At 48.4% G+C, this 24,387-nt stretch overlaps 1 protein-coding gene across 1 annotated transcript; it reads right to left on the bottom strand.

Moving 5' to 3' along the window:
• Nucleotides 1–3,389: 3,389 nt before the first annotated feature.
• Nucleotides 3,390–8,396, bottom strand: LOC125523343 (nucleotide pyrophosphatase/phosphodiesterase). The gene is made up of 10 exons (XM_048688390.2): nt 8,061–8,396; nt 7,090–7,181; nt 6,919–6,985; nt 5,742–5,861; nt 5,428–5,656; nt 5,222–5,303; nt 4,949–5,081; nt 4,603–4,808; nt 4,368–4,493; nt 3,390–4,247 (listed from the first exon to the last, which is right to left on the bottom strand). The coding sequence occupies exons 1-10, from the start codon at nt 8,232–8,234 to the stop codon at nt 3,632–3,634; spliced, it is 1,845 nt and encodes a 614-aa protein (XP_048544347.1). The 5' UTR covers nt 8,235–8,396; the 3' UTR covers nt 3,390–3,631.
• Between the last annotated feature and the right edge of the window lie 15,991 nt (nt 8,397–24,387).

Below are 24,387 nucleotides of genomic sequence, written 5' to 3'. Positions count from 1 at the left end.
ATGGCGAAATAAAACCGCCGCAGGAAGGCGAGCGGCCCATGTGGGCCACGGAAGATCCGCGCTCGGACCAAGGCCTGCGAGTGGCGGGCCCGGGCCTGCGGCGGCGTACCATCGCGCGCGTGCGCTGGCAGGATCTCGCTGCCACGTGGCCGCGGGAGGGCCCGCGCTCAGCACGCAGGTCGCCCCCTTTCCCGCCTGCAAGACGCGGAGCTCTCTGAAGTCGGCATACACCCGCAAAGCCGGCTCTTCAGGATGGGAAGCTGACCAAGCTTCTCATCCCTTTGTCCGCCTCGGAGCTCGATCAGCTTCGGGGACTACTGTCGGAGTAAATAGCCATGGGTAGCCTAGACGGCTTCCCCTGGCCCTTCTGAAAAAATTACGAGCCCGTCCGGCTCTCGAGAGCCCAAGACATGGGCCGCCTTCCCCTTGCTGGCTGTCATCCAGGCCGGCTTTCGGAAGGCGGCCCGACTTTGGCCCTCATGAAGAAAGCCACGGGAGGGCTGACTTCGGGAAGCCAGCCATGAGAAGGCCGACTCCAAGAAGCCGGCTCCCATAAAGCGGTCGAGACCATACCCTCAAAGTTTGCACCCACCTAACGGCGGTGCGACGGGGCGTGGCTACAGTGAAGCCTGCCACCCCCGAATCCCGGAGCACGCCTGGCACAGTGCGCCGTACGGAGTGGCCATGACCCATCCGGCGCGGCACTGTTGCCATGTTGACCCTGATGTCACCCACGACGAGCCGCCAGCGCGGCCCACAGACGGTGGGCCCCTTCGGGCAGAGAGACACCCGAAGGCGGCTACGCCTCCCCCCAGTCGGCCCAAGACAGAGCCGGCTTCCCGCAGCCGGCTTGCCACCTCCCTCGAAGGAGACGCCCCATTAAGGAGACAAGACGCGGTGAGGCTACAGCGATCGCCCGACGGGCGGCGGCACTGTAGCCACACCTACCACGATGAAGCCCGCATCACCAAGATGGAGCCACAGTAACCAGCCGCCGACCAGGCCCTGGACAGTGGGGCCTGCCTGTCGACCAAGGGGCCGGCAGCCGGCGGGACCCACCAGTCGGCGGGCCCCAGCAGCCGGCGCAGAAGCCAGCGAGCGCAGTCACAGACGGCTGGGCCCCGTGCCCAGTCGGATTACCATTGTACCCCCAGGGGGTGGGCCTATATAAACCCCCCGGGGCACCCATGCAAAGGGTTCGACCCCCTGCTAGTCCTAGACACCACACAAGGAGAAGAAGTAGGCTAGCCGTGCCCTTCTTCCTCCTCCCACCAAACAGCTCAAGGAGCATTGTGTAGCTACTTGTCCATCTAGTGATCATGCAGAGACCCCGCAGAGCAGCAGTAGGGGTGTTATCTCCACGGAGAGCCCCGAAGCTGGGTAAGATCCGCCGGCGTGCATGTCTTCGCCTTATCCCGTTTCCAGGCACCGGCGATGTCTTACTGGCTCCCACAATGATAAGCCACCCGTTGGCATATGTCGCACCTACCACCCAACAGGGACTCCAACTAGGATTGGGAATCCTAGTTGGACTCCCCCTATAGGCGCGCCCCTCCTAGGCCGGCCTCCTCTTCCCCCCTCCTTTATATACGTGGGCAGGGGGCACCTCAAAGGCACTACAAGATTCGTCTTAGCCATGTGCGGTGCCCCCCTCCACAATTTTCCACCTCGGTCATATTGTCGTAGTGCTTAGGCGAAGCCCTGCATCGGTAACTTCATCACCGTCACCACGCCATCATGCTGACGAAACTCTCCCTCGGCCTCAACTGGATCAAGAGTTTGAGGGACGTGACCGAGCTGAACGTGTGCAGATCACGGAGGTGCCGTGTGTTCGGTACTTGGATCGGTTGGATCGTGAAGACGTTCGACTACATCAACCGCGTTACTAAACGCTTCCGCTTTCGGTCTACGAGGGTACGTGGACACACTCTCCCCGCTCTTTGTTATGCTTCTCCTAGATAGATATTGCGTGATCGTACGAATTTTTCTGAAATACTACGTTCCCCAACAAGAACCTCAAAGAGTGCCCCAAGATTTCTACCGGTGAAACAAAGATGAGAGTGTTCATTCGGTGTTTTTGGTTTCCTCACAATATGAGTTCGATTCTCAAATCTACATCACTGAATGTGGTTTCTACGGATATGTTTTTATGTTGTGCATATAATTCCTCATAGGTGTCTGGTTTCTAAAGAACTCAAACTGATTGGTTAGGATCCTGGTGCTACCAAGTGAGAATCTTGAGGAAAGATGGCTAGTTTTATCTGTGAGACTATATAAGGAACCTGGCCCCTCCCAGATCGGGTGGACACCCCATCACATTTATTGTACTCTCGTACTTTGTGTTCCTATTTCCTTCATTTCTTGAGCTCACATCTTAAGCTAGAGCACTTTGAGAGAGGCAGCAGGTCCAAATGGCTTCCTCGCAGAGCTCTACCATAACTTCTAAGTGGTCATCCAGTTGGATCACATGGTGCTGTCTAATTTTCTACATGTCGGCCAACTTGACAAAGATTAAGGAGGTTGAACGGATCCAACAGTATAGGCTGATTTTCATCCTTAATATTAGCTTGAAAATTTAACTAAAGCAACCATTAATAGGCTCAATTAATGTAACAATTGACCATGTGGTGCGGCCCTCTCAAACAACCTTCATGCAAGGAAGAAATCCTTGGTGGAGTAGTTATCCTTCATGAGACATTACACGAGATGCACATGAAAACCATGAGTGGGGTAATATTCAAAACTGACTTTGAAAAACTTGACAAAGTCAAATGGTCATTTCTTTAGCAGACCCTAAGAATGAAGAGTTTCTCCAAGAAATGGCATGCATTGGTTGATAATTCCGTCTCTAGCCGTAGTGTCGCTATACAAGTCAATGATCATATTGTCCATTAATTCAAGAAGGATAAAGGACTCTGTCAATATATCTGATGTCCAATGTTATTTAATATTGTCATAGATACGTTGACTATTATGATTGAGCTTTGAGCATGCTCAATAGGACGGTTAGATTGCAGGTTTTGTGCCCCATCTAGTGGACGAGGGCCTCTCAATTCTACAATATATTGATGACAATCAGATTGCAGGTTTCATATATGGATGACACATCTAGTGGATGGTGTATACCTTGGGTCTATACCTTGTATCCCTTTGAGGCAATATTATGAGTTACTCCCTCCATTCCACAATGTAGTACGCCCGCGCTTCTCGACATTCAAGTTTGACTGTAAATTTAACTACCGAGACCGACTGCGGCGGGAGCAAAAATTATACCACTGAATTCGTGTTTTCGATATAAATTTAGCAAAAATTATACCACTGATCTCGTTGGTTAAATTTACGGTCAAAGTTAGATCTCGAAAAACATGGATGCACTACATTATGGAACAGAGTGAGTAATAAAAACACCCTTTATCAAGAAAACATGGCTCAGATCTGCATGTAACCCTGGGTTGTATCCATCGGTGTCGAGCATAGGTACTGGTGGGTCATGGTCTAAAACTCCCCTCTCAAATCGGAGGACAACCCCTTTTTTCCAAAAAAAAAAAAGCCTTCCACACTTCATTAGCACACATTAGTTGTGCAGCCGAGCAGTTTTATTACACAGAAAAACTCCATGTCAGCTCGATGGTTAGGTAGCAAGTGTGGTGGGGAAGCAACTGTCATGCACGCATCCGAGCACGTCGCGGTAGTCCCTATGGATGGTGAAGGAGTCATACACCTTGCCGTCGCTGCTCTTCTTGTACTCGAACAAAAGCGACGAGTGGTTGAAGGCAGTGAGCTTGGTGAACCCGTAGTCTTTATCCCTGAACACACTCCACTTGGGGGTCGCGCTGGTGTAGCCCGAGAGGTGGCTGCCGCCGCCGCCTGCCACGACAAAGATGGTCCCGTTCATGGTGCCCGAGTAGTTGCTCCGCTCGCTGGTGACGCACTGGCTCTGATAGAGCGGGCAAGTACGCTCGTAGTTGTGGACGTGGCCGAAGAAGGCAATGTCGACGCGGTGCCGCTGCCACAGCTTCTGCAGGCTCTCCCGGCCCTCGGGCTCCTCGAACGAGCCCTGGTCGGCGTACCACGAGTTGGAGGAGTAACCCAGCACCCGGTGCGCCGCGAAGATGAGCCACGGCTGGTGCTTCCGGTCCACCGTGGAGAGGCACTCCTCGATGAACTTGTACTGCGGAGTCCCCTCCCGCCAGTCGTGCTCCGAGTCCGCCACGCAGAACCGGAACATCCCGTAGTCCACCTTGTACCTTGAGATTCATCGATGGCAGTCCAGTCATTTCGTGAGTCATTTGAAACACAATAGTAGTTTGCCATGAACTTTGCAGGAAATGACTCGGATTTCTGTTGGGACTGAAAACCGTGCGTACCAGAAATTTGCTCTGTTTTCGGCCGGGTAGTAGTACATGGTCTCGGCCGGCACGCCGCACTCGCCACCGGAGTCCTTGACGTCGAAGAATCCGCCGGTGTTGGGCCAGTCTCTCTCGTGGTTGCCACTGCACACAAAAGACAAGGAGAATAAGTACTCTGTCCCTGACGTTTCTTACTTGACACTGCTCCACATGGTCATGTCATACAGGATGTGTGTATACGCCCAAACCATACCTTGCAACCATGTAGGGCTTGTTGGCGCTGATGGGGGCGACCTGTGCGGTGAACTGGTCCCACTGGGAGAGGTACCCGTTGGCGTAGGGCAGGTCGCCGATGTGGAAGACGATGTCATAGTTGTCCAAATCTTCAACAAGCTTGTCCGTTGTGTTAAGCGACCCTGGCTGGTAGTTGGCAAACTCATTTGACCCGTCCCTCTCCGCCTGAAAAGGCCAAACCAATGTAGCGTCCGTGAGAGTGATATCCTCTTCCAGCTCACTTCCTTTCTTCTACCCAGAGGCAACAGCACCCATACATTTTTCATGCTGTTCGGCTACCAAGAGACACGCACGCTATCTTGTACCTTTCCCATGTCACCGAAGACGATGATGCGCTGCAGCGAGTTCTGCCCGGGGGTCGGCGGCGCCCGGAAAGTGTAGGACCTGCCCCACACCACCGTTCCGTCAGAGAGCTCATGCCCAATCTTGTACAAGTACCTGAATCACAAACGAACTGGTCTTCAGCAAACGCTGGCAATATCAACATGGACGGGAAGGAACTGCTGCTGCATAGTAGTATTTTTTTCAAGGGCAAATTAATTCCTTAAATCGGTTTGGCAATATATGTGCGTACGTACTCTTTGTTGGGCCACAGTCCCCTCATGAACGCCGTGTGGATGAACCCGGGATCTCTCCACCCAACCGTCCGCGCCGGCTCGCCTTAATAAACCAGAGAGCACACACTCTCTCGTCAGCTGGTACGTGAAATCTTGTGCAGGATGATGTGATCTACTATCTATCTAGCCCATCAGTTGACGCTCCGTGTACAAGTACTAGGACGTACCGCACATGCTGCCGCGGGTGAAGGTGAGCGTCCCGGCGGGCGTGCGCGTGGGGTTGCCGCCGGAGGCGACCACGCCCCACTCCACGAACGGGTAGGCCTCGCCGATGTCGTAGCCGCTGGTCCACGTCACGGCCATCTCGTCGTGGGTCTTGCCCTGCGCCAGGCGCGGGAACACCGGCGCCTTGGGGTTCTTGAACGCCACCTGCTTCGACACCGTCACCAGCGCCGGCTGCAAAACCAAAATGTAATCACAGAACGTCCTTCACATGCAAAAAAAAGGGATCGGGACAGGGTAGAATAGAACTAGTGGTTACGTTTTCGAGGCCGCCGGTGAAGAGGGCGAAAGAGAAGTCGGAGCGCTGGTTGATGAGCTGGAACCGGATGGCGCCCTTGCCCCCGTAGAGGTAGTTGGCCGAGTAGTTGGCGTACTGATACTGCAGCCCCACACACCAACAGATCATTTCAGGTTCAGCTCGACCATGGTGAAAATTTAGAAGTTAAAGATTTCACTAAAAGTTAAAAAATTTATGTGGTATCTTTGTAGGGGGAGTTGTGCTAACCAAAGACAATCTTGCACAGTGGCGGAGGCAGGGGGGTGCTAGCAGGGGCCTTGGCCCCCCCCCTATGCCCTCACAAGTACAGCTATATGTGCTCCTAATCCTTCATTTTCAAACATAATTAGCAAAATTTAGATGATTTGGCCCCGTCTAACATTATATAACATGTTTGGCCCCCTCTATATTGAGTTTCTGGCTCCGCCACTGATTCTTGCACGATGCAACTAGTCAAGGAGTAAGAAGTGTTGCTTTTGTGCTCATGACGAGACAATCAAACACCTCTTTTTTCAATGCAAGTGCACGTTCTACATGGTCAGTCATTCAAATAGCGTCAAATTTGTATCCGTCAACAAGTATTGCCAATATATTTGGTCATTGACTAGACGAAATTCCAAATAGTTTCAAAACGCTAATAAGGGTGGGGGCGTATGCCTTATTATGGTCGCTTTGGCTATGTAGAAATAATTTGATTTTAATGACAAAAATGCTTCTCCTTTGTAGGTTATTTTCCGTTGTACACTCGCTTCATATGTGGTCTACGCTATAACGAGCGGAGCACCAACCGTTGTTCAAGCCGGTGTGTACGCGGTTGGAGCAACCGGCTACGGAGGTTTTTTCCCAACATGGTTGGTCTGGGTCGATCCACCGCCTAGTTCGACATAGGCAAAGTGTCGGTCCATAAGACTCTACTGTTGCCAATTTTTGTCAGTTTTCTTACATTTTCTAGTGTCAGACTTTTGGCGTTTGGCTTTGTGCATCCTAGTTATGCAGAGACCGGATGTTACTCATAATGTTTTGTATCCGCTTGATACTACATTTGAAATAATAAAATCGCTCTCTATTGAAAAAGCTCGACCATGGTGATGTGCATCCATGTTGACAGGTGTCACCAAATTTGAAGATAAAATTCTTCGTTAGTAGTTAACCAACTGACCTTGATGGGCGCCGTGCAGAGCAGCGGCTCGCCGGGGTACCTCGATGGGTTAGGGCACGACCCCGAGCTGCATATTGGAATTAATGTCAGAGGAGATTCAACAGCGATCAGAAATGAATCTGTTGCGACTGAAATGTTAATGGAAAAAATAAATCCTAATTAAGGTCTTACATGAAATCGGCGGGGGAGAAGACGGCGATCCAGTCATCGGCGGAGGGGTTTTCCCAGCCGTATTTCACCGTGACCCATACGGTGTCTTCTTCCTGTCAGAGATAGTTCAACAGTTTGAGTTTCATAGATATTTTATTTTCATTTTGGCATAGTAGAACAGTTGGCAATTTCTCATATCCAAGCACAAGCACCATCAGAAAGCACCCCGTTGTGTGCATCTCAAGACCGGAAGAAATTACGTCAACTAAGGCTAGTCATAGTGGGAGTAACTTACCTAGTAACATAGCACATTCTAAAAAAATTTACTTATGTGGCAAGTATTTAATGTGAGGTGGTAACATAGCGCTTCCTAAGACAAGATGAGTCTACAAGCTAATAAATAAAGTCATCTATGACACTACCATCATGTTACTTTGCATATGACACTAGTCTAAATTACTCTCCACTATGACCAGCCTAATAGAATTGTTAATCACTCCGTACAAAGTATCTGCGAAAACTCCGGGTCCCAAAATGGAACACTGAATATACTGAATGCTTACTCAATCACTGAAGCCAGTGCAACAATGAGTATATGAAGCACAGAATCAGGATAAAGTGGTGCTTAGTGCTACCTGGGAAAAGTGATCCGGCATATTCGCGGTGACAGTAAAAAGTATGTACTAATCAAATCAAAAGCCGCACTAGTAATTCTGCAAAACTCCCTCCTTTTCGAAGAAAAAAAAAGTAATTCTGCAAAACGTCGCCTGGAGCTGTTGGTTCACTTTGTATATAATGTCCCCCTGAATTAATACTTTGACTGCTCTGCCCTTCGATGCAAGATACAACTAGCACACTATTCTGCTATACAAAATTTTGCTTTCCAAACCCCAAATCCAAAGCCAGCAGGCCCGAGAGAGATTTTGCCTGCTGGTCAAATTAAGCTGGGGAATATTAATTAATAAAATAGCTAGGCAATTAGCTTTACATACCTGGTCGCCGAGCAGCGCCGGCGTGGCCCGCACGTACGCGGAGCCGTGCAGGTTAACGGTGGCCTTGTTCATGGCGATCTTGGACAGCGGCTGGATCCCCTCGGCCGGCGACGCGCTCCCCGTCGCCGCGGCGGCCACCATGGCCAACGCCGCCGCCAGGAGGACATGCGCCATTCCCGTGCCTCTGCTTCAGCTGTAACTCGTGCGCGCTGGAAGCTGCTCCTAGGCTGGCGAGTGTCCAGTGTACGCCATGGCTGGCCGGCCTATATGCATTCAAGAGAGACACGGATGCAATGCGTATTCTAGTACTCTAGTAGAGAAGAAAAGAAACCGCTTGGAATAAAGCGGTTACCTATCTCAGAAAACAATCAGCAACTTAAAAATAAAAAAGTAGAGAAGAAAAGGCATGTAGCCAAATGGCAGGGCAGGCGGCAGGAGAAGGGGTCCACGAGTATTACACATTTAGAGCATCTCTAACACACCTCTTAAAATCACAAACCGTAAAACTAAGATACGGGACGAAAAAAAATGCATTTTGTTAGAATAAATTCGAGGCATATCGTTGATCATCCGAGAACCAAGCAATCACACGAGCACGACACCGAGATTTGTTAACGAGGTTCACCGATATGGCTACATCCCCGGGGCTTGACTACGGGCGCTCCTCCCCATGACACCGTCACAATACCGCACACCGGCCACCCGGGCGCCGGCACACGCCGCCGGCTCCCCCTTGCGCGCCTGTGCTATTATGTTGGCATAGGTTACATCGTGTGTCTAGCCCTGCTATATATGAGAGGCCTAGGATACAAGTGTCATATTTGGACACGACTCCACATCCTATGTAAACACAATACAACTCCTAGTCCAACTGTAACCTACCTTGTACACAATATTCGACACAACTCTAACAAACTCCACCTTGACGAATATTCTCCACCACCCTGAATTTGTCAATGCGTCAAACTTTCATGTACATTGGACTTGAGCTTATCCCATGAGTATCGCTGCTACTCCAAAGACTCCATATGACTCCACCTGCAACTTGTAGTTCCTTCTTTTCTTGACCACAGTCAACACTCGAGCAAAATTAAGTTCCTTGTTACTCTAGTTTGTGCTCCCAACTTCCAGAGTATCAGTCCAACGCTATCACACACTGATCACTGACCTGCGTGAAATTGAACAACTCACATATTGGGTGTCACACATAAGAGTTACCTGAACTCAATATCACCGCTCCTTTCTTGACCGTCTGTCTGAACTTAGAGGAATTTCACCATTGCTTGTAATCATCCGAGCCAAATTCGCAGTTGTCTCACCACATGTATGACCACCAGAGCCCTGACCCGTCTCTATGTCCCATGCATACCGCACGCCTCGCCGCTATTACCGCGTCGAGCCTCCGCTGTCCCGGTCGAGTCTCAAGGGTCACGAAACCCACACCACTCAACCCCCACTGCAGATTATCACCGATCATCACCGACCGATGACGAGTTTCACGCTTCCATCATACTGGGCTCCAGTCTGAACTGCGTGCCACTCGCTTTTCCCTCGTATTGAATAGGCTTTGATTCCCTGGATCACTACATCGCAGCCCCTCAATCCAGCTCCACCTTCAACATGACTCCATGGTAGATGATCAGTCCACCCTCGCGTCCCGTCGACTTCAAGCTCACATGCGTACGCCATCTTGAATCAACCACACGCCATAGTCTTGTCGAAGTCACACAAGCCTCGGGCTTGTGCCACGTGTTTTCACGTCCCAGAAGTCGGTCACCATCAACATCACGCTCCTACGTCGTCGTCGCTGATTCCACCACCGTCTTCTGTAACAACCGACTTGCGTCGATCCGTCAGACCATCTAGTCCAACCCAGCCGAACCTGTCCGGCTGCACGACATGCACCAGACTTCACAAGCCTTGTATGCACATCCACATGACACGCTTGCCCGCGCGCCTCCGCCACCTGCCCACGTGTTCCGAGCCATCACAGCAAACCGACCCAGAAAAAAAACTTCCATGCAAACTGCACAATTCTTCTTCTTTTTCTGTCACTATTTGTTGTTGCTTCTCCGTGTACCATATAGCAGAACAAGGGACCGAACTTGATCCAACCAAACTGCTCTCATGCACACACACGTGGTCCTGTAGCCTTTTGTCCATACAACTTTTGCTTCAAATACACTTTGGTCACCGCAGTCTTGGACATAAACTGACTTTCCAGCTTCTCCCAGATCTTCTTCGGCGAATTCTCATCCATCGCATGATAAATAACCTGGTCCGACAGACACAACCGTATAGTCCCGGCTGCTTTCAACTATTGGAAATATGCCCTAGAGGCAATAATAAAATGATTATTATATTTCCTTGTTCATGATAATTGTCTATTATTCATGCTAGAATTGTATTATCCGGAAATCGTAATACATGTGTGAATACATAGACCACAATGTGTCCCTAGCGAGCCTCTAGTTGACTAGCTCGTTGATCAACAGATAGTCATGGTTTCCTGGCTATGGACATGGGGATGTCATTGATAACGGGATCACATCATTAGGAGAATGATGTGATGGACAAGACCCAATCCTAAGCTTAGCTCAAAGATCGTGTAGTTCGTTTGCTGTAGCTTTTCTGAATGTCAAGTATCATTTCCTTAGACCATGAGATTGTGCAACTCCCGGATACCGTAGGAGTGCCTTGGGTGTGCCAAACGTCACAAAGTTACTGGGTGACTATAAAGGTACATTACAGGTATCTCCGAAAGTGTCTGTTGGGTTGGCACGAATCGAGACTGGGATTTGTCACTCCGTATGACGGAGAGGTATCTCTGGGCCCACTCAGTAATGCATCATCATAATGAGCTCAATGTGACCAAGGGGTTGGTCACGGGATCATGCATTACGGTACGAGTAAAGTGACTTGCCGGTAACGAGATTGAACAAGGTATTGGGATACCGACGATCGAGTCTCGGGCAAGTAACGTACCGATTGACAAAGGGAATTGAATACGGGATTGATTAAGTCCTCGACATCGTGGTTCATCCGATGAGATCATCGCGGAGCATGTGGGAGCCAACATGGGTATCCAGATCCCGCTGTTGGTTATTGACCGGAGAGGCATCTCGGTCATGTCTGCGTGTCTCCTGAACCCGTAGGGTCTACACACTTAAGGTTCGGTGACGCTAGGGTTGTACAGATATTAGTATGCAGTAACCCGAAAGTTGTTCGGAGTCCCGGATGAGATCCCGGACGTCACGAGGAGTTCCGGAATGGTCCGGAGGTAAAGATTTATATATAGGAAGTCCAGTTTCGGCCAGCGGGAAGGTTTCGGGGGTTACCGGTATTGTACCGGGACCACGGGAAGGGTCCCGGGGGTCCACCGGATGGGGCCATCTATCCCGGAGGGCCCCATGGGCTGAAGTGGCGTGGGAACCAGCCCCTGATGGGCTGGTGCACCCCACCCAAGGGCCCAAGGCGCCTAGGGTTGGAAACCCTAGGGGGCCGTTGCCCCCCGAGGGGGCATGTGCCCCCCTGGTTGGAAACCCTAAGGGGGCCGTTGCCCCCAGGGGCCGCCCCCCCTTTTAGATGGGATCTCCAAGGGGGCATGCGCCCCCTAGCCCCTATATATAGTGGAATGGAGGGAGGGCAGCGGCACCTTGCTCTTGGCGCCTCCCTCTCCCTCCGTAACACCTCTCCTCCCCGCTTGTGCTTGGCGAAGCCCTGCCGGGATCCTGCTGCATCCACCACCACGCCGTCGTGCTGCTGGATCTTCATCAACCTCTCCTTTCCCCTTGCTGGATCAAGAAGTAGGAGACGTCTTCCCAACCGTACGTGTGTTGAACGCGGAGGTGCTGTCCGTTCGGTACTTGGTCATCGGTGATTTGGATCACGGCGAGTACGACTCCATCATCCCCGTTCACTTGAACGCTTCCGCTCGCGATCTACAAGGGTATGTAGATGCACTCCTATTCCCCTCATTGCTAGAATACTCCATAGATTGATCTTGGTGATGCGTAAAAAAATTTTAATTTCTGCTACGATCCCCAACAGTGGCATCATGAGCTAGGTCTATGCTTAGTTACTATGCATGAGTAGAACACAAAGTAGTTGTGTGCGTCGATATTGTCAATTTTCTTGCCGTTACTAGTCTTATCTTGATTCGGCGGCATCGTGGGATGAAGCGGCCCGGACCAACCTTACACGTACGCTTATGTGAGACCGGTTCCACCGACTGACATGCACTAGTTGCATAAGGTGGCTGGCGGGTGTCTGTCTCTCCCACTTTAGTCGGATCGGATTCGATGAACAGGGTCCTTATGAAGGGTAAATAGAAATTGGCAATTCACATTGTGGTTTTGGCATAGGTAAGAAACGTTCTTGCTAGAAACCTATAGCAGCCACGTAAAAACTTGCAACAACAATTAGAGGACGTCTAACTTGTTTTTGCAGCAAGTGTTTTGTGATGTGATATGGCCAAAGGTTGTGATGAATGATGAATGGTATATGTGATGTATGAGATTGATCATGTTCTTGTAATAGGAATCACGACTTGCATGTCGATGAGTATGACAACCGGCAGGAGCCATAGGAGTTGTCTTTATTTATTTATGACCTGCGTGTCAACATAAATGTCATGTAATTACTTTACTTTATTGCTAAAGCGTTAGCCATAGTAGTAGAAGTAATAGATGACGAGACAACTTCAAGAAGACACGATGGTGGAGATCATGATGATGGAGATCATGGTGTCATGCCAGTGACAACGATGATCATGGAGCCCCGAAGATGGAGATCAAAGGAGCAAATGATATTGGCCATATCATGTCACTATTTGATTGCATGTGATGTTTATCATGTTTTACATCTTATTTGCTTAGAACGACGGTAGCTTAAATAAGATGATCCCTCGTAATAATTTCAAGAAAGTGTTCCCCCTAACTGTGCACCGTTGCGAAGGTTCGTTGTTTCGAAGCACCACGTGATGATCGGGTGTGATAGATTCTAACATTCGAATACAACGGGTGTAAGACAGATTTACACACGCAATACACTTAGGTTGACTTGATGAGCCTAGCATGTACAGACATGGCCTCGGAACACAGAAGACCGAAAGGTCGAGCATGAGTCGTATAGAAGATACGATCAACATGAAGATGTTCATCGATGTTGACTAGTCCGTCTCACGTGATGATCGGACACGGCCTAGTTAACTCGGATCATGTTATACTTAGATGACTGGAGGGATGTCTATCTGAGTGGGAGTTCATTTAATAATTTGATTAGATGAACTTAATTATCATGAACTTAGTCTAAAATCTTTACAATATGTCTTGTAGATCAAATGGCCCACGTTGTCCTCAACTTCAACGCGTTCCTAGAGAAAACCAAGCTGAAAGACGATGGCAGCAACTATACGGACTGGGTCCGGAACCTGAGGATCATCCTCATAGCTGCCAAGAAAGATTATGTCCTAGAAGCACCGCTAGGTGACACACCCGTCCCACAGAACCAAGACGTTATGAACGCTTGGCAGACACGTGCTGATGATTACTCCCTCATTCAGTGCGGCATGCTTTACAGGTTAGAACCGGGGCTCCAAAAGCGTTTTGAGAGACACAGAGCATATGAGATGTTCGAAGAGCTGAAAATAGTTTTTCACGCTCATGCCCGGGTCGAGAGATATGAAGTCTCCGACAAGTTCTTCAGCTGTAAGATGGAGGAAAATAGTTCTGTCAGTGAGCACATACTCAAAATGTCTGGGTTGCATAACCGCTTGACTCAGCTGGGAGTTAATCTCCCGGATGACGCGGTCATTGACAGAATCCTTCAGTCGCTTCCACCGAGCTACAAGAGCTTTGTGATGAACTTCAATATGCAGGGGATGGAAAAGACCATTCCTGAAGTATTTGCAATGCTGAAATCAGCAGAGGTAGAAGTCAAAAAGGAACATCAAGTATTGATGGTGAATAAAACCACTAAGTTCAAGAAAGGAAAGGGTAAGAAGGACGGCAAGGGAGTTGCCGCGCCCGGTAAGCAAGCTGCCGAAGAATGGACCCAAGCCCGAGACTGAGTGTTTTTATTGCAAGGGAAGTGGTCACTGGAAGCGGAACTGCCCCAAATACTTAGTGGACAAGAAGGTCGGCATCACTAAAGGTATATGTGATATACATGTAATTGATGTGTACCTTACCAGTACTCGTAGTAGTTCCTGGGTATTTGATACCGGTGCGGTTGCTCACATTTGTAACTCAAAGCAGGAGCTGCGGAATAAACGGAGACTGGCGAAGGACGAGGTGACGATGCACGTCGTGAATGGTTCCAAGGTCGATGTGATCGCCGTCGGCACGCTACCTCTACATTTACCTACGGGATTAGTTTTAAACCTCAATAATTGTTATTTAGTGCCAGATTTGAGCATGAACATTGTATCAGGATCCCGTTTAATACGAGATGGCTACTCATTTAAATCCAAGAATAACGGTTGTTCTATTTATATAAGAGATATGTTTTATGGTCATGCTCCGATGGTGAATGGTTTATTCTTAATGAATCTCGAGCGTAATGCTACACATATTCATAGTGTGAATACCAAAAGATGTAAGGATGATAATGATAGTCCCACATACTTGTGGCACTGCCGCCTTGGTCACATAGGTGTCAAACGCATGAAGAAGCTCCATGCAGATGGACTCTTAGAGTCTCTTGATTACGAATCATTTGACACGTGCGAACCATGCCTCATGGGTAAGATGACCAAGACTCCGTTCTCAGGAACAATGGAGCGAGCAACCAACTTATTGGAAATCATACATACTGATGTGTGCGGTCCAATGAGTGTTGAGGCTCACGGTGGCTATCGTTATGTTCTCACCCTCACTGATGACTTGAGTAGATATGGGTATGTCTACTTAATGAAACACAAGTCTGAGACCTTTGAAAAGTTCAAGGAATTTCAGAGTGAGGTTGAGAATCAACGTGACAGGAAAATCAAGTTCTTGCGATCAGATCGTGGGGGAGAATACTTGAGTCACGAATTTGGCACATACTTAAAAAATGTGGAATAGTTTCACAACTCACGCCGCCTGGAACACCTCAACGTAATGGTGTGTCCGAACGTCGTAATCGCACTCTATTAGATATGGTGCGATCTATGATGTCTCTTACCGATTTACCGCTATCATTTTGGGGCTATGCTTTAGAGACTGCCGCATTCACTTTAAATAGGGCTCCGTCAAAATCCGTTGAGACGACACCGTATGAATTATGGTTTGGGAAGAAACCTAAGCTGTCGTTTCTAAAAGTTTGGGGATGTGATGCTTATGTCAAGAAACTTCAACCTGAAAAGCTCGAACCCAAGTCGGAAAAATGCGTCTTCATAGGATACCCTAAGGAAACCATTGGGTATACCTTCTACCTCAGATCCGAAGGCAAGATCTTCGTTGCCAAGAATGGATCCTTTCTAGAGAAGGAGTTTCTCTCGAAAGAAGTAAGTGGGAGGAAAGTAGAGCTTGATGAAGTACTGCCTTTGAAGCAGAGAGTAGCGCAGCTCAGGAAAATGTTCCTGTGGTGACTGCACCGATTAGAGAGGAAGTTAATGATGATGATCAAGATACTTCGGATCAAGCTCCTACTGAACTTCGTAGGTCCACAAGGACACGTTCCGCACCAGAGTGGTACGGCAACCCTGTCTTGGAAATCATGTTGTTAGACAACGGTGAACCTTTGAACTATGAAGAAGCGATGGCGGGCCCAGATTCTGACAAATGGCTAGAAGCCATGATATCCGAGATAGAATCCATGTATGAAAACAAAGTATGGACTTTGACTGACTTGCCCGAAGATCGGCAAGGCATAGAAAATAAATGGATCTTTAAGAAGAAGACAGACGCGGATGGTAATGTGACCATCTATAAGGCTTGACTTGTCACTAAGGGTTATCGACAAGTTCAAGGGGTTGGCTACGATGAGACTTTTTCACCCGTAGCGAAGCTGAAGTCCGTCCGAATCATGTTAGCAATTGCCGCATTCTATGATTATGAGATATGGCAAATGGACGTCAAAACGGCATTCCTTAACGGCTTTCTTAAGGAAGAATTGTATATGATGCAGCCGGAAGGTTTTGTCGATCCTAAGAATGCTAACAAGGTGTGCAAGCTCCAACGCTCAATCTATGGGCTGGTGCAAGCATCTCGGAGTTGGAACATTCGCTTTGATGAGATGATCAAAGCGTTTGGGTTTATGCAGACTTATGGAGAAGCCTGCGTTTACAAGAAAGTGAGTGGGAGCTCTGTAGCATTTCTCATATTATATGTGGATGACATACTGTTGATGGGAAATGATATAGAATTCTTGGAAAGCATAAAGGCCTATTTGAACAAGTGTTTTTCAATGAAGGACCTTGGAGAAGCTGCTTATATATTAGGCATCAAGATCTATAGAGATAGATCGAGACGCCTCATCGGTCTTTCACAAAGTACGTACCTTGACAAGATATTGAAGAAGTTCAATATGGATCAGTCCAAGAAGGGGTTCTTGCCTGTATTGCAAGGTGTGCGATTGAGCACGGCTCAATGCCCGACCACGGCAGAAGATATAGAAGAGATGAGTGTCATCCCCTATGCCTCAGCCATAGGGTCTATTATGTATGCCATGCTGTGTACCAGACCTGATCTAAACCTTGCCGTAAGTTTGGTAGGTAGGTACCAAAGTAATCCCGGCAAGGAACACTGAACAGCGGTCAAAAACACCCTGAAGTACCTGAAAAGGACCAAGGATATGTTTCTCGTTTATGGAGGTGGCGAAGAGCTCGTCGTAAAGGGTTACATCGACGCTAGCTTCGACACAGATCTGGATGACTCTAAGTCACAAACCGGATACGTGTATATTTTGAATGGTGGGGCAGTAAGCTGGTGCAGTTGCAAGCAAAGCGTCGTGGCGGGATCTACATGTGAAGCAGAATACATGGCAGCCTCGGAGGCAGCACAAGAAGCAATCTGGGTGAAGGAGTTCATCACCGACCCAGGAGTCATACCCAATGCGTTGGGGCCGATGACTCTCTTCTGTGACAACACTGGAGCTATTGCCCTTGCCAAGGAGCCCAGGTTTCACAGGAAGACCAGGCATATCAAGCGTCGCTTCAAATCCATTTGTGAAAGTGTTCAAAATGGAGACATAGAAATTTGTAAAGTACATATGGACCTGAATGTAGCAGATCCGTTGACTAAACCTCTCCCTAGAGCAAAACATGATCAACACCAGAATTCCATGGGTGTTCGATTCATCACAATGTAACTAGATGATTGACTCTAGTGCAAGTGGGAGACTGTTGGAAATATGCCCTAGAGGCAATAATAAAATGATTATTATATTTCCTTGTTCATGATAATTGTCTATTATTCATGCTAGAATTGTATTATCCGGAAATCGTAATACATGTGTGAATACATAGACCACAATGTGTCCCTAGTGAGCCTCTAGTTGGCTAGCTCGTTGATCAACATATAGTCATGGTTTCCTGGCTATGGACATGGGGATGTCATTGATAATGGGATCACATCATTAGGAGAATGATGTGATGGACAAGACCCAATCCTAAGCTTAGCTCAAAGATCGTGTAGTTCGTTTGCTGTAGCTTTTCTGAATGCCAAGTATCATTTCCTTAGACCATGAGATTGTGCAACTCCCGGATACCGTAGGAGTGCCTTGGGTGTGCCAAACGTCACAACGTAACTGGGTGACTATAAAGGTACATTACAGGTATCTCCGAAAGTGTCTGTTAGGTTGGCACGAATCGAGACTGGGATTTGTCACTCCGTATGACGGAGAGGTATCTCTGGGCCCACTCGGTAATGCATCATCATAATGAGCTCAATGTGACCAAGGGGTTGGTCACGGGATCATGCATTACGGTACGAGTAAAGTGACTTGCCGGTAACGAGATTGAACAAGGTATTGGGATACCGACGATCGAGTCTCGGGTAAGCAACGTACCGATTGACAAAGGGAATTGAATACGGGATTGATTAAGTCCTTGACATCGTGGTTCATCCGATGAGATCATCGAGGAGCATGTGGGAGCCAACATGGGTATCCAGATCCCGCTGTTGGTTATTGACTGGAGTGGCGTCTCGGTCATGTCTGCGTGTCTCCCGAACCCGTAGGGTCTACACACTTAAGGTTCGGTGATGCTAGGGTTGTAGAGATATTAGTATGCAGTAACCCGAAAGTTGTTCGGAGTCCCAAATGAGATCCCGGACGTCACGAGGAGTTCCGGAATGGTCCGAAGGTAAAGATTTATATATAGGAAGTCCAGTTTCGACCAGCAGGAAGGTTTCGGGGGTTACCGGTATTGTACCGGGACCACCGGAAGGGTCTCGGGGGTCCACCGGATGGGGCCACCTATCCCGGAGGGCCCCATGGGCTGAAGTGGCGTGGGAACCAGCCCCTGATGGGCTGGTGCGCCCCACCCAAGGGCCCAAGGCGCCTAGGGTTGGAAACCCTAGGGGGCCGTTGCCCCCCGAGGGGGCATGCGCCCCTTGGTTGGAAACCCTAAGGGGGCCGTTGCCCCCAGGGGCCGCCGCCGCCCCTTTTAGATGGGATCTCCAAGGGGGCATGCGCCCCCTAGCCCCTATATATAGTGGAAGGGAGGGAGGGCAGCGGCACCTTGCTCTTGGTGCCTCCCTCTCCCTCCGTAACACCTCTCCTCCCAGCTTGTGCTTGGCGAAGCCCTGCCGGGATCCTGCTGCATCCACCACCACGCCGTCGTGCTGCTGGATCTTCATCAACCTCTCCTTACCCCTTGCTGGATCAAGAAGGAGGAGACGTCTTCCCAACCGTACGTGTGTTGAACGCGGAGGTGCTATCCGTTCGGCACTTGGTCATCGGTGATTTGGATCACGGCGAGTACGACTCCATCATCCCCGTTCACTTGAACGCTTCTGCTCACGATCTACAAGGGTATGTAGATGCACCTCTATTCCCCTCGTTGCTAGAATACTCCATAGATTGATCTTGGTGATGCGTAGAAATTTTTTAATTTCTGCTACAATCCCCAACATCAACTATAACTCCTCCCAGTCATCCGCCTCCATCTTAGCTGGTTTGGCATCCTGCAACAACGCCTTCAAGCATCCCTGTTGCACCAACAAATCTTTCACCCTTGTCTGCCATAACCCAAAGCTTCCAGTTTCGTTGAACTTCTCCACCTCAAACCTGGTACCCGATGGCGCCATAGTTCTTTGTACGGCTGACCCTGTGAAAAATAACCGAACAGTCTTCCCGTGATCCCCAAGTACACGAACAGAACCTCCGCGTACTACTAGCGATTCAACTAGCTGGTCTTCACGTGAAGTAGCTCCTGTCTTGGCCCAACTTCCCTGATGCTAGCGAACTTGCTTTGCCTCAGCCCTTGCTTTCCAATGGATGCGTAGCCCTTGTACTATATCTGGTGGATTTTTCTCTTCTGCCGATTGGATTTTGCTCTGATACCACTTGTTAGAATAAATTCAAGGCATACCGTTGATCATCCGAGGACCAAGCAATCACACGAGCACGACACCGAGATTTGTTAACGAGGTTCACCGATATGGCTACATCCCCGGGGCTTGACTACGGGCGCTCCTCCCCGTGACACCGTCACAATACCGCACACCGGCCACCCGGGCGCCGGCACATGCCGCCGGCTCCCCCTTGCGCGCCTGTGCTATTATGTTGGTATAGGTTACATCGTGTGTCTATCCCCTCTATATATGAGAGGCCTAGGATACAAGTGTCCTATTTGGACACGATTCCACATCCTATGTAAACACAATACAACTCCTAGTCCAACTGTAACCTACCTTGTACATAATATTCGACACAACTCTAACACATTTTAAAGGTTCATTTTAGCTACAGCCGAACAGACTGTAAAATAAACTGTAAAATTGGGATAAAGAGCTTCTTCCTTCAGTCTGGCCGCTGCCACCCCTTCCCCTAGCCGGCCGTGCCGGCCGCGCCTCGTCGCCCGCCGGCTATGCCCCGTCGCCCATCGGCCGCGCCCCATCATCACGCCGACCGCGCCCCATCACCACGCCGGCCGCGCCCAGCCTCGTCGGCCACGCCGCGGCGCCTCCGCCGTCCGTGCCTTGCTCTATTGCCAGCCGAGCCGTGCCCCTTTGCCTGCCACGCCGGGAGGATTTCGGCGGCCAGGCTGAGGTCATGGGAGGCCACGGCGATGTCGAGCTTGTCCAATTTGAACCGGCGGCTATCGAGTGCGGCGTCTAGCGGCCTTTTCTTATGTGCGGTGATGAATTCCGGTGAGTTTAGGGCGGATTTTGACAAACTCCGCGGCGGCGTGTTTGCTCCGACAAGGTTTAACCGGTATACGGGGCTCCCTAGATTCGGCCTTCCAACCTCCAAAGATAAGGGTTTCGGGTGTTCATTTTTGGTGGCCCTTAAAAATTTTACGGGTTGGACCACTTTTACGATTTCTGTTGTGGACACCTTTTTCAACCAAAACTGTAAAACGTAAAAAAATTACGGGTTTGACCACTTATACAGGTCTGCTAGAGATGCTCTTAGAGCATTTCTAACTGGTCACCTATGCCTTCTTAGTAGAGTAAATTTGGCTTTTTACTTGACTAAGTTTGACTTAGCCGATCCCCTATACGGCTTAGTGGAGTAAACTTTTTACTCCTTCCCTAAAAATTCGAGTATATTTACTCCATCCTTACGCGGTCGAGTAAAATCAGTGTCTCTTCTCCCCCCCCCCCCCGCATCATCACCGGCGTGCCCCCCGCCCCCACCCCACCCCTCCGATGGCCGGACGTGGTGGCTGCCCGTCCCCGCCGCCGATCCGCAGCGTGGATCCACGCCGCTACGCACGTGGGTCGTCCTCCGCGGGATCTTCATCAAGCCGCTGTTGCCCGATCTGCCCGTCGTCGCGCCCCTATGCCGGTTCGAGGACTTCCCCGTCCTCCCTCCACGCCGACCACCGACGAGGACCTACCTCCGGGTCCGGCAGCGGCACTAGGGGACGTGGGTGGCCAATATCACGGATTGGGAGACCCACAACAAGCGGTGGCTCGGGACCTTCCACACGGCAAAGCTCGCGGCCATGGAGTACGACCGTTGGCAGGTCCGCTTCCATGGCGCGGCGGCTCGCCTCAATTGTCCCCAGGCACACGTCCTGTCCACCTCGTCCCGCCGGAGCCAGGGGTGGTGAGCTCATCTACGGCGCGGGAGGACCGCGAGGCGAGGGAGCGCCTCGAGGCTGAGGCCGCCTATGAGGCCTACATGGAAGAGCTCTGCCGGGAGCACCCGAAGCTCGTGGAGGTAGAGCGGATGATCTTTGCCGATGCCGGCGGCGAGGTTATCGTTATCTCCTCCTCTAACAAGGTCGAAGGTGGCAAGGACGGCGGCATGGTGGGCGGCGATGACGAAGAGATCGACGTCGACGAGTGGATGAGTGTCTTTCCCAACCACCCCAACGACGGCACCGGCCCGAACCCGGCTCGCAGCACACCGTACCTGACGAGGAGGGGTTGACTTGACCTCCACTTCAACGAAAGTAGTTTTAGTTGCTTACTTTAGTTTAAATTTATGTTTTATGTTCGGTTGTACAAAACTATCGATGTTTATGTTTGAATGCATACTACTTTCGGTTCAAATTGCTTTGAATTTGATCAAATTGAAGTTTATCTCTATTAAGTTTAGCGGACCGGCTAGAAACGGCCAAAAATTAGTGAAGTATATATACTCCACTAAGGGTTTTACTCCGTTAACTTTTAGGGGATCAGCTAGAGATGGCCTAAGTGACAGTATATCTACTACCTCTGCATTTCAAAATCGAACTACAAAAATGTCTTATATTTTGGTACGGAGGGAGTAATGTTTAAAATCATAAATTGCTTCCGGAGGCCCAGCTTCATGGATGCCTCCTTTTGCAAATTTTTAAATTCATATTTCTGTGTTTTTAAAAAATCTGAAAAAATACGGATATACATTGAGGCATAATGTACCTGTGCGTAATTTTTTAGGACGAAATACATTGAAATGAGAGTTGCGCAAAAAATATCTAGGGCTTTTCATTACATTTTTTTGCGGGAAATTACTTGTATTACTCACATAGGGCTACCACCAGAATTACAAAGTTTCACGACCCCCTCCGGTCTAGATCCGAGCCACACCATGGTGCGGCCTGAAGTTCTACCATAAGATGCGAACAAGTGGCTTAGAATTTCTTTGCTTCTTTGCGGGTAACAAGTGGCTTACATTATTTTGACTCCTATAAATATGAGTAATACTAGTATTTCGTTGATCCATGAGTACCTTGATCTGCTGAACCATGAAGCTATGCGCTGATCTATCCCTTTCTCCCTTCTTCACAAGATTTCTAGCCTCTAAGCAATCTGACTCAATCACTATAGGCAGCTCACTCCATTGCAAAACAAGTACAGTCCTTCCCCGATGGCCACAAGTTCGTATTCTAAAGCATTTTCAATACATGATACTATTCATTCTTAAAGTCCATGATCTTTTTTTTGGTACATGCAGCATTTCAAGGTATTTCATCCTAAATTTTTACACACATACACATTTCATCATTATATCCTTTGAAACTGGTAATTGCATACGTATGTACTAACTATAGTCCAAAGCGGTAGCCGCCTCAAGCACGGGGTAGTATGTTAAAAATTGGTAACCACATACTACTCGATGTTTTAGTGTTAACCTCGTGGAACACGTTATGGAACTATTTTTGTTTTTTAATGCAACCATTTTTGTTTTTGACACCGGCATGGAACTATTTTTTTCCGATGCAAACCATTTTTCTTTTTGGACACCAGCATGCAACTTTCTTTTGAATGCAACCATTTTTGTTTTTGGACACCAGCATGCAACCATTTTTGTTTTTGAGTAGTCGTGCGCTTTGTTCCACATTAACTATTTGATGGGTGAGTGCTACGGGAAGACATATTTGTGTGAGTTTGATTCTTGGAGATCGGAACCCATGATTTGGGTCGTCAACTGAACACACCAAGAAACATTTTTTATGTTCTTGGATAGGAAAAAACTGATTTCTACCGAACTCAGTTCACTTCTTTTATTGCGGTAAAAACTCAGTTCACACTTACTCAAGGCGCACTTCTGCTACAACAGTGACCACTCACGTACAAAGCATGTTTAACTAATGGAGTATAACTAAAATATAGACAAAATCCGTTGACATCTATTTTGTTTTGTTTTACACCAGAATTTACATATCTTGTTACCTTGAATGTTGTTTGTGTGGAAGTAAACCATAAAAACATGCTATATTAAATCGGACATGCTAACTTTACAATGGCACATATCGATGATCGTAGAATTTAAAGTTTAACTAAACAAATTGTTTGTAATATTTTAAATAACATGAGCACCTCATAAGCAAACATCAATAAAAATGTGTCACATGAATGAACAATTATCGTAATTCAACTAGATGAAAATTCAGACACGCATGCGCGGGGGCACGCACCTGCGGCGATTTGCGTTGTGGTTCAAACAGATGTTTTGACGAAAATTGGTTGAAAAATGGATGCAAATTCTTAACCCTATGAATACGAGACAATATACATTTTATTCTGTATAAATAGGTTGTCCAGGTGTACTTCTATGTCCCTGTACCTATCGATTACGCTCCATCTTCCCGTTCTTGTCTGACCATTCTTTCTCACTATTCACCTTCTTCTTCCTTGTTCCCTTGTTCCAGTCCAACGTCTTTGTGTTCTTCTCTTTCGCGTCACCTGCGTTCTTACTTTCAACCTTCAACAGTCTTCATTCTCTATTCATTTTCCTTTTATTTAATTTATTTCCTTTACCTAATTTAAACTCATCAGTTCATGTTGTTATGTCCTTTCCCCACACTTCTTTTTCCTACTTTTTATTGTCCTACGATACATGAATCGTTTGTCAAATATCTACCTTTCGATTAGCCAATTCTACCCTTGTACGGCCAAATCTGAACTTTTGGGAGTTGTTCAATGGTTTCCTTATATAAAATCTTTCCCATATTTCGTTCATCCAACTGCAGTGAGTTCCCTAACATTTTATTTCATCTCACTCCTACAGTTTTACTTCTTGTTCTGTCAAATTCTTTTGTACGAAACATACAACATCAATTCAATTCTGTCCATCAGAACTTGTTTCCGTTCTGCTTTCTGAAACTTACCTAGACTGCGCGCATGGAGATAATATTTTATTCCTGAGCGGATCCAAACAAGTCATTCCAAGTTACTGAACATCTATTTTGGGTTGCGCAGTGCACCGACGTCTCAACTTCTTTGTGTCTACTCTTTTTCACCCG

The sequence above is a fragment of the Triticum urartu genome, chromosome 7A, assembly GCF_056163025.1.
Source record: "Triticum urartu cultivar PI428250 chromosome 7A, HENAU_Tu73, whole genome shotgun sequence".
NCBI classification, from domain to species: Eukaryota; Viridiplantae; Streptophyta; class Magnoliopsida; order Poales; family Poaceae; genus Triticum; species Triticum urartu.
This window is presented reverse-complemented; position numbering and strand designations above follow the sequence as displayed.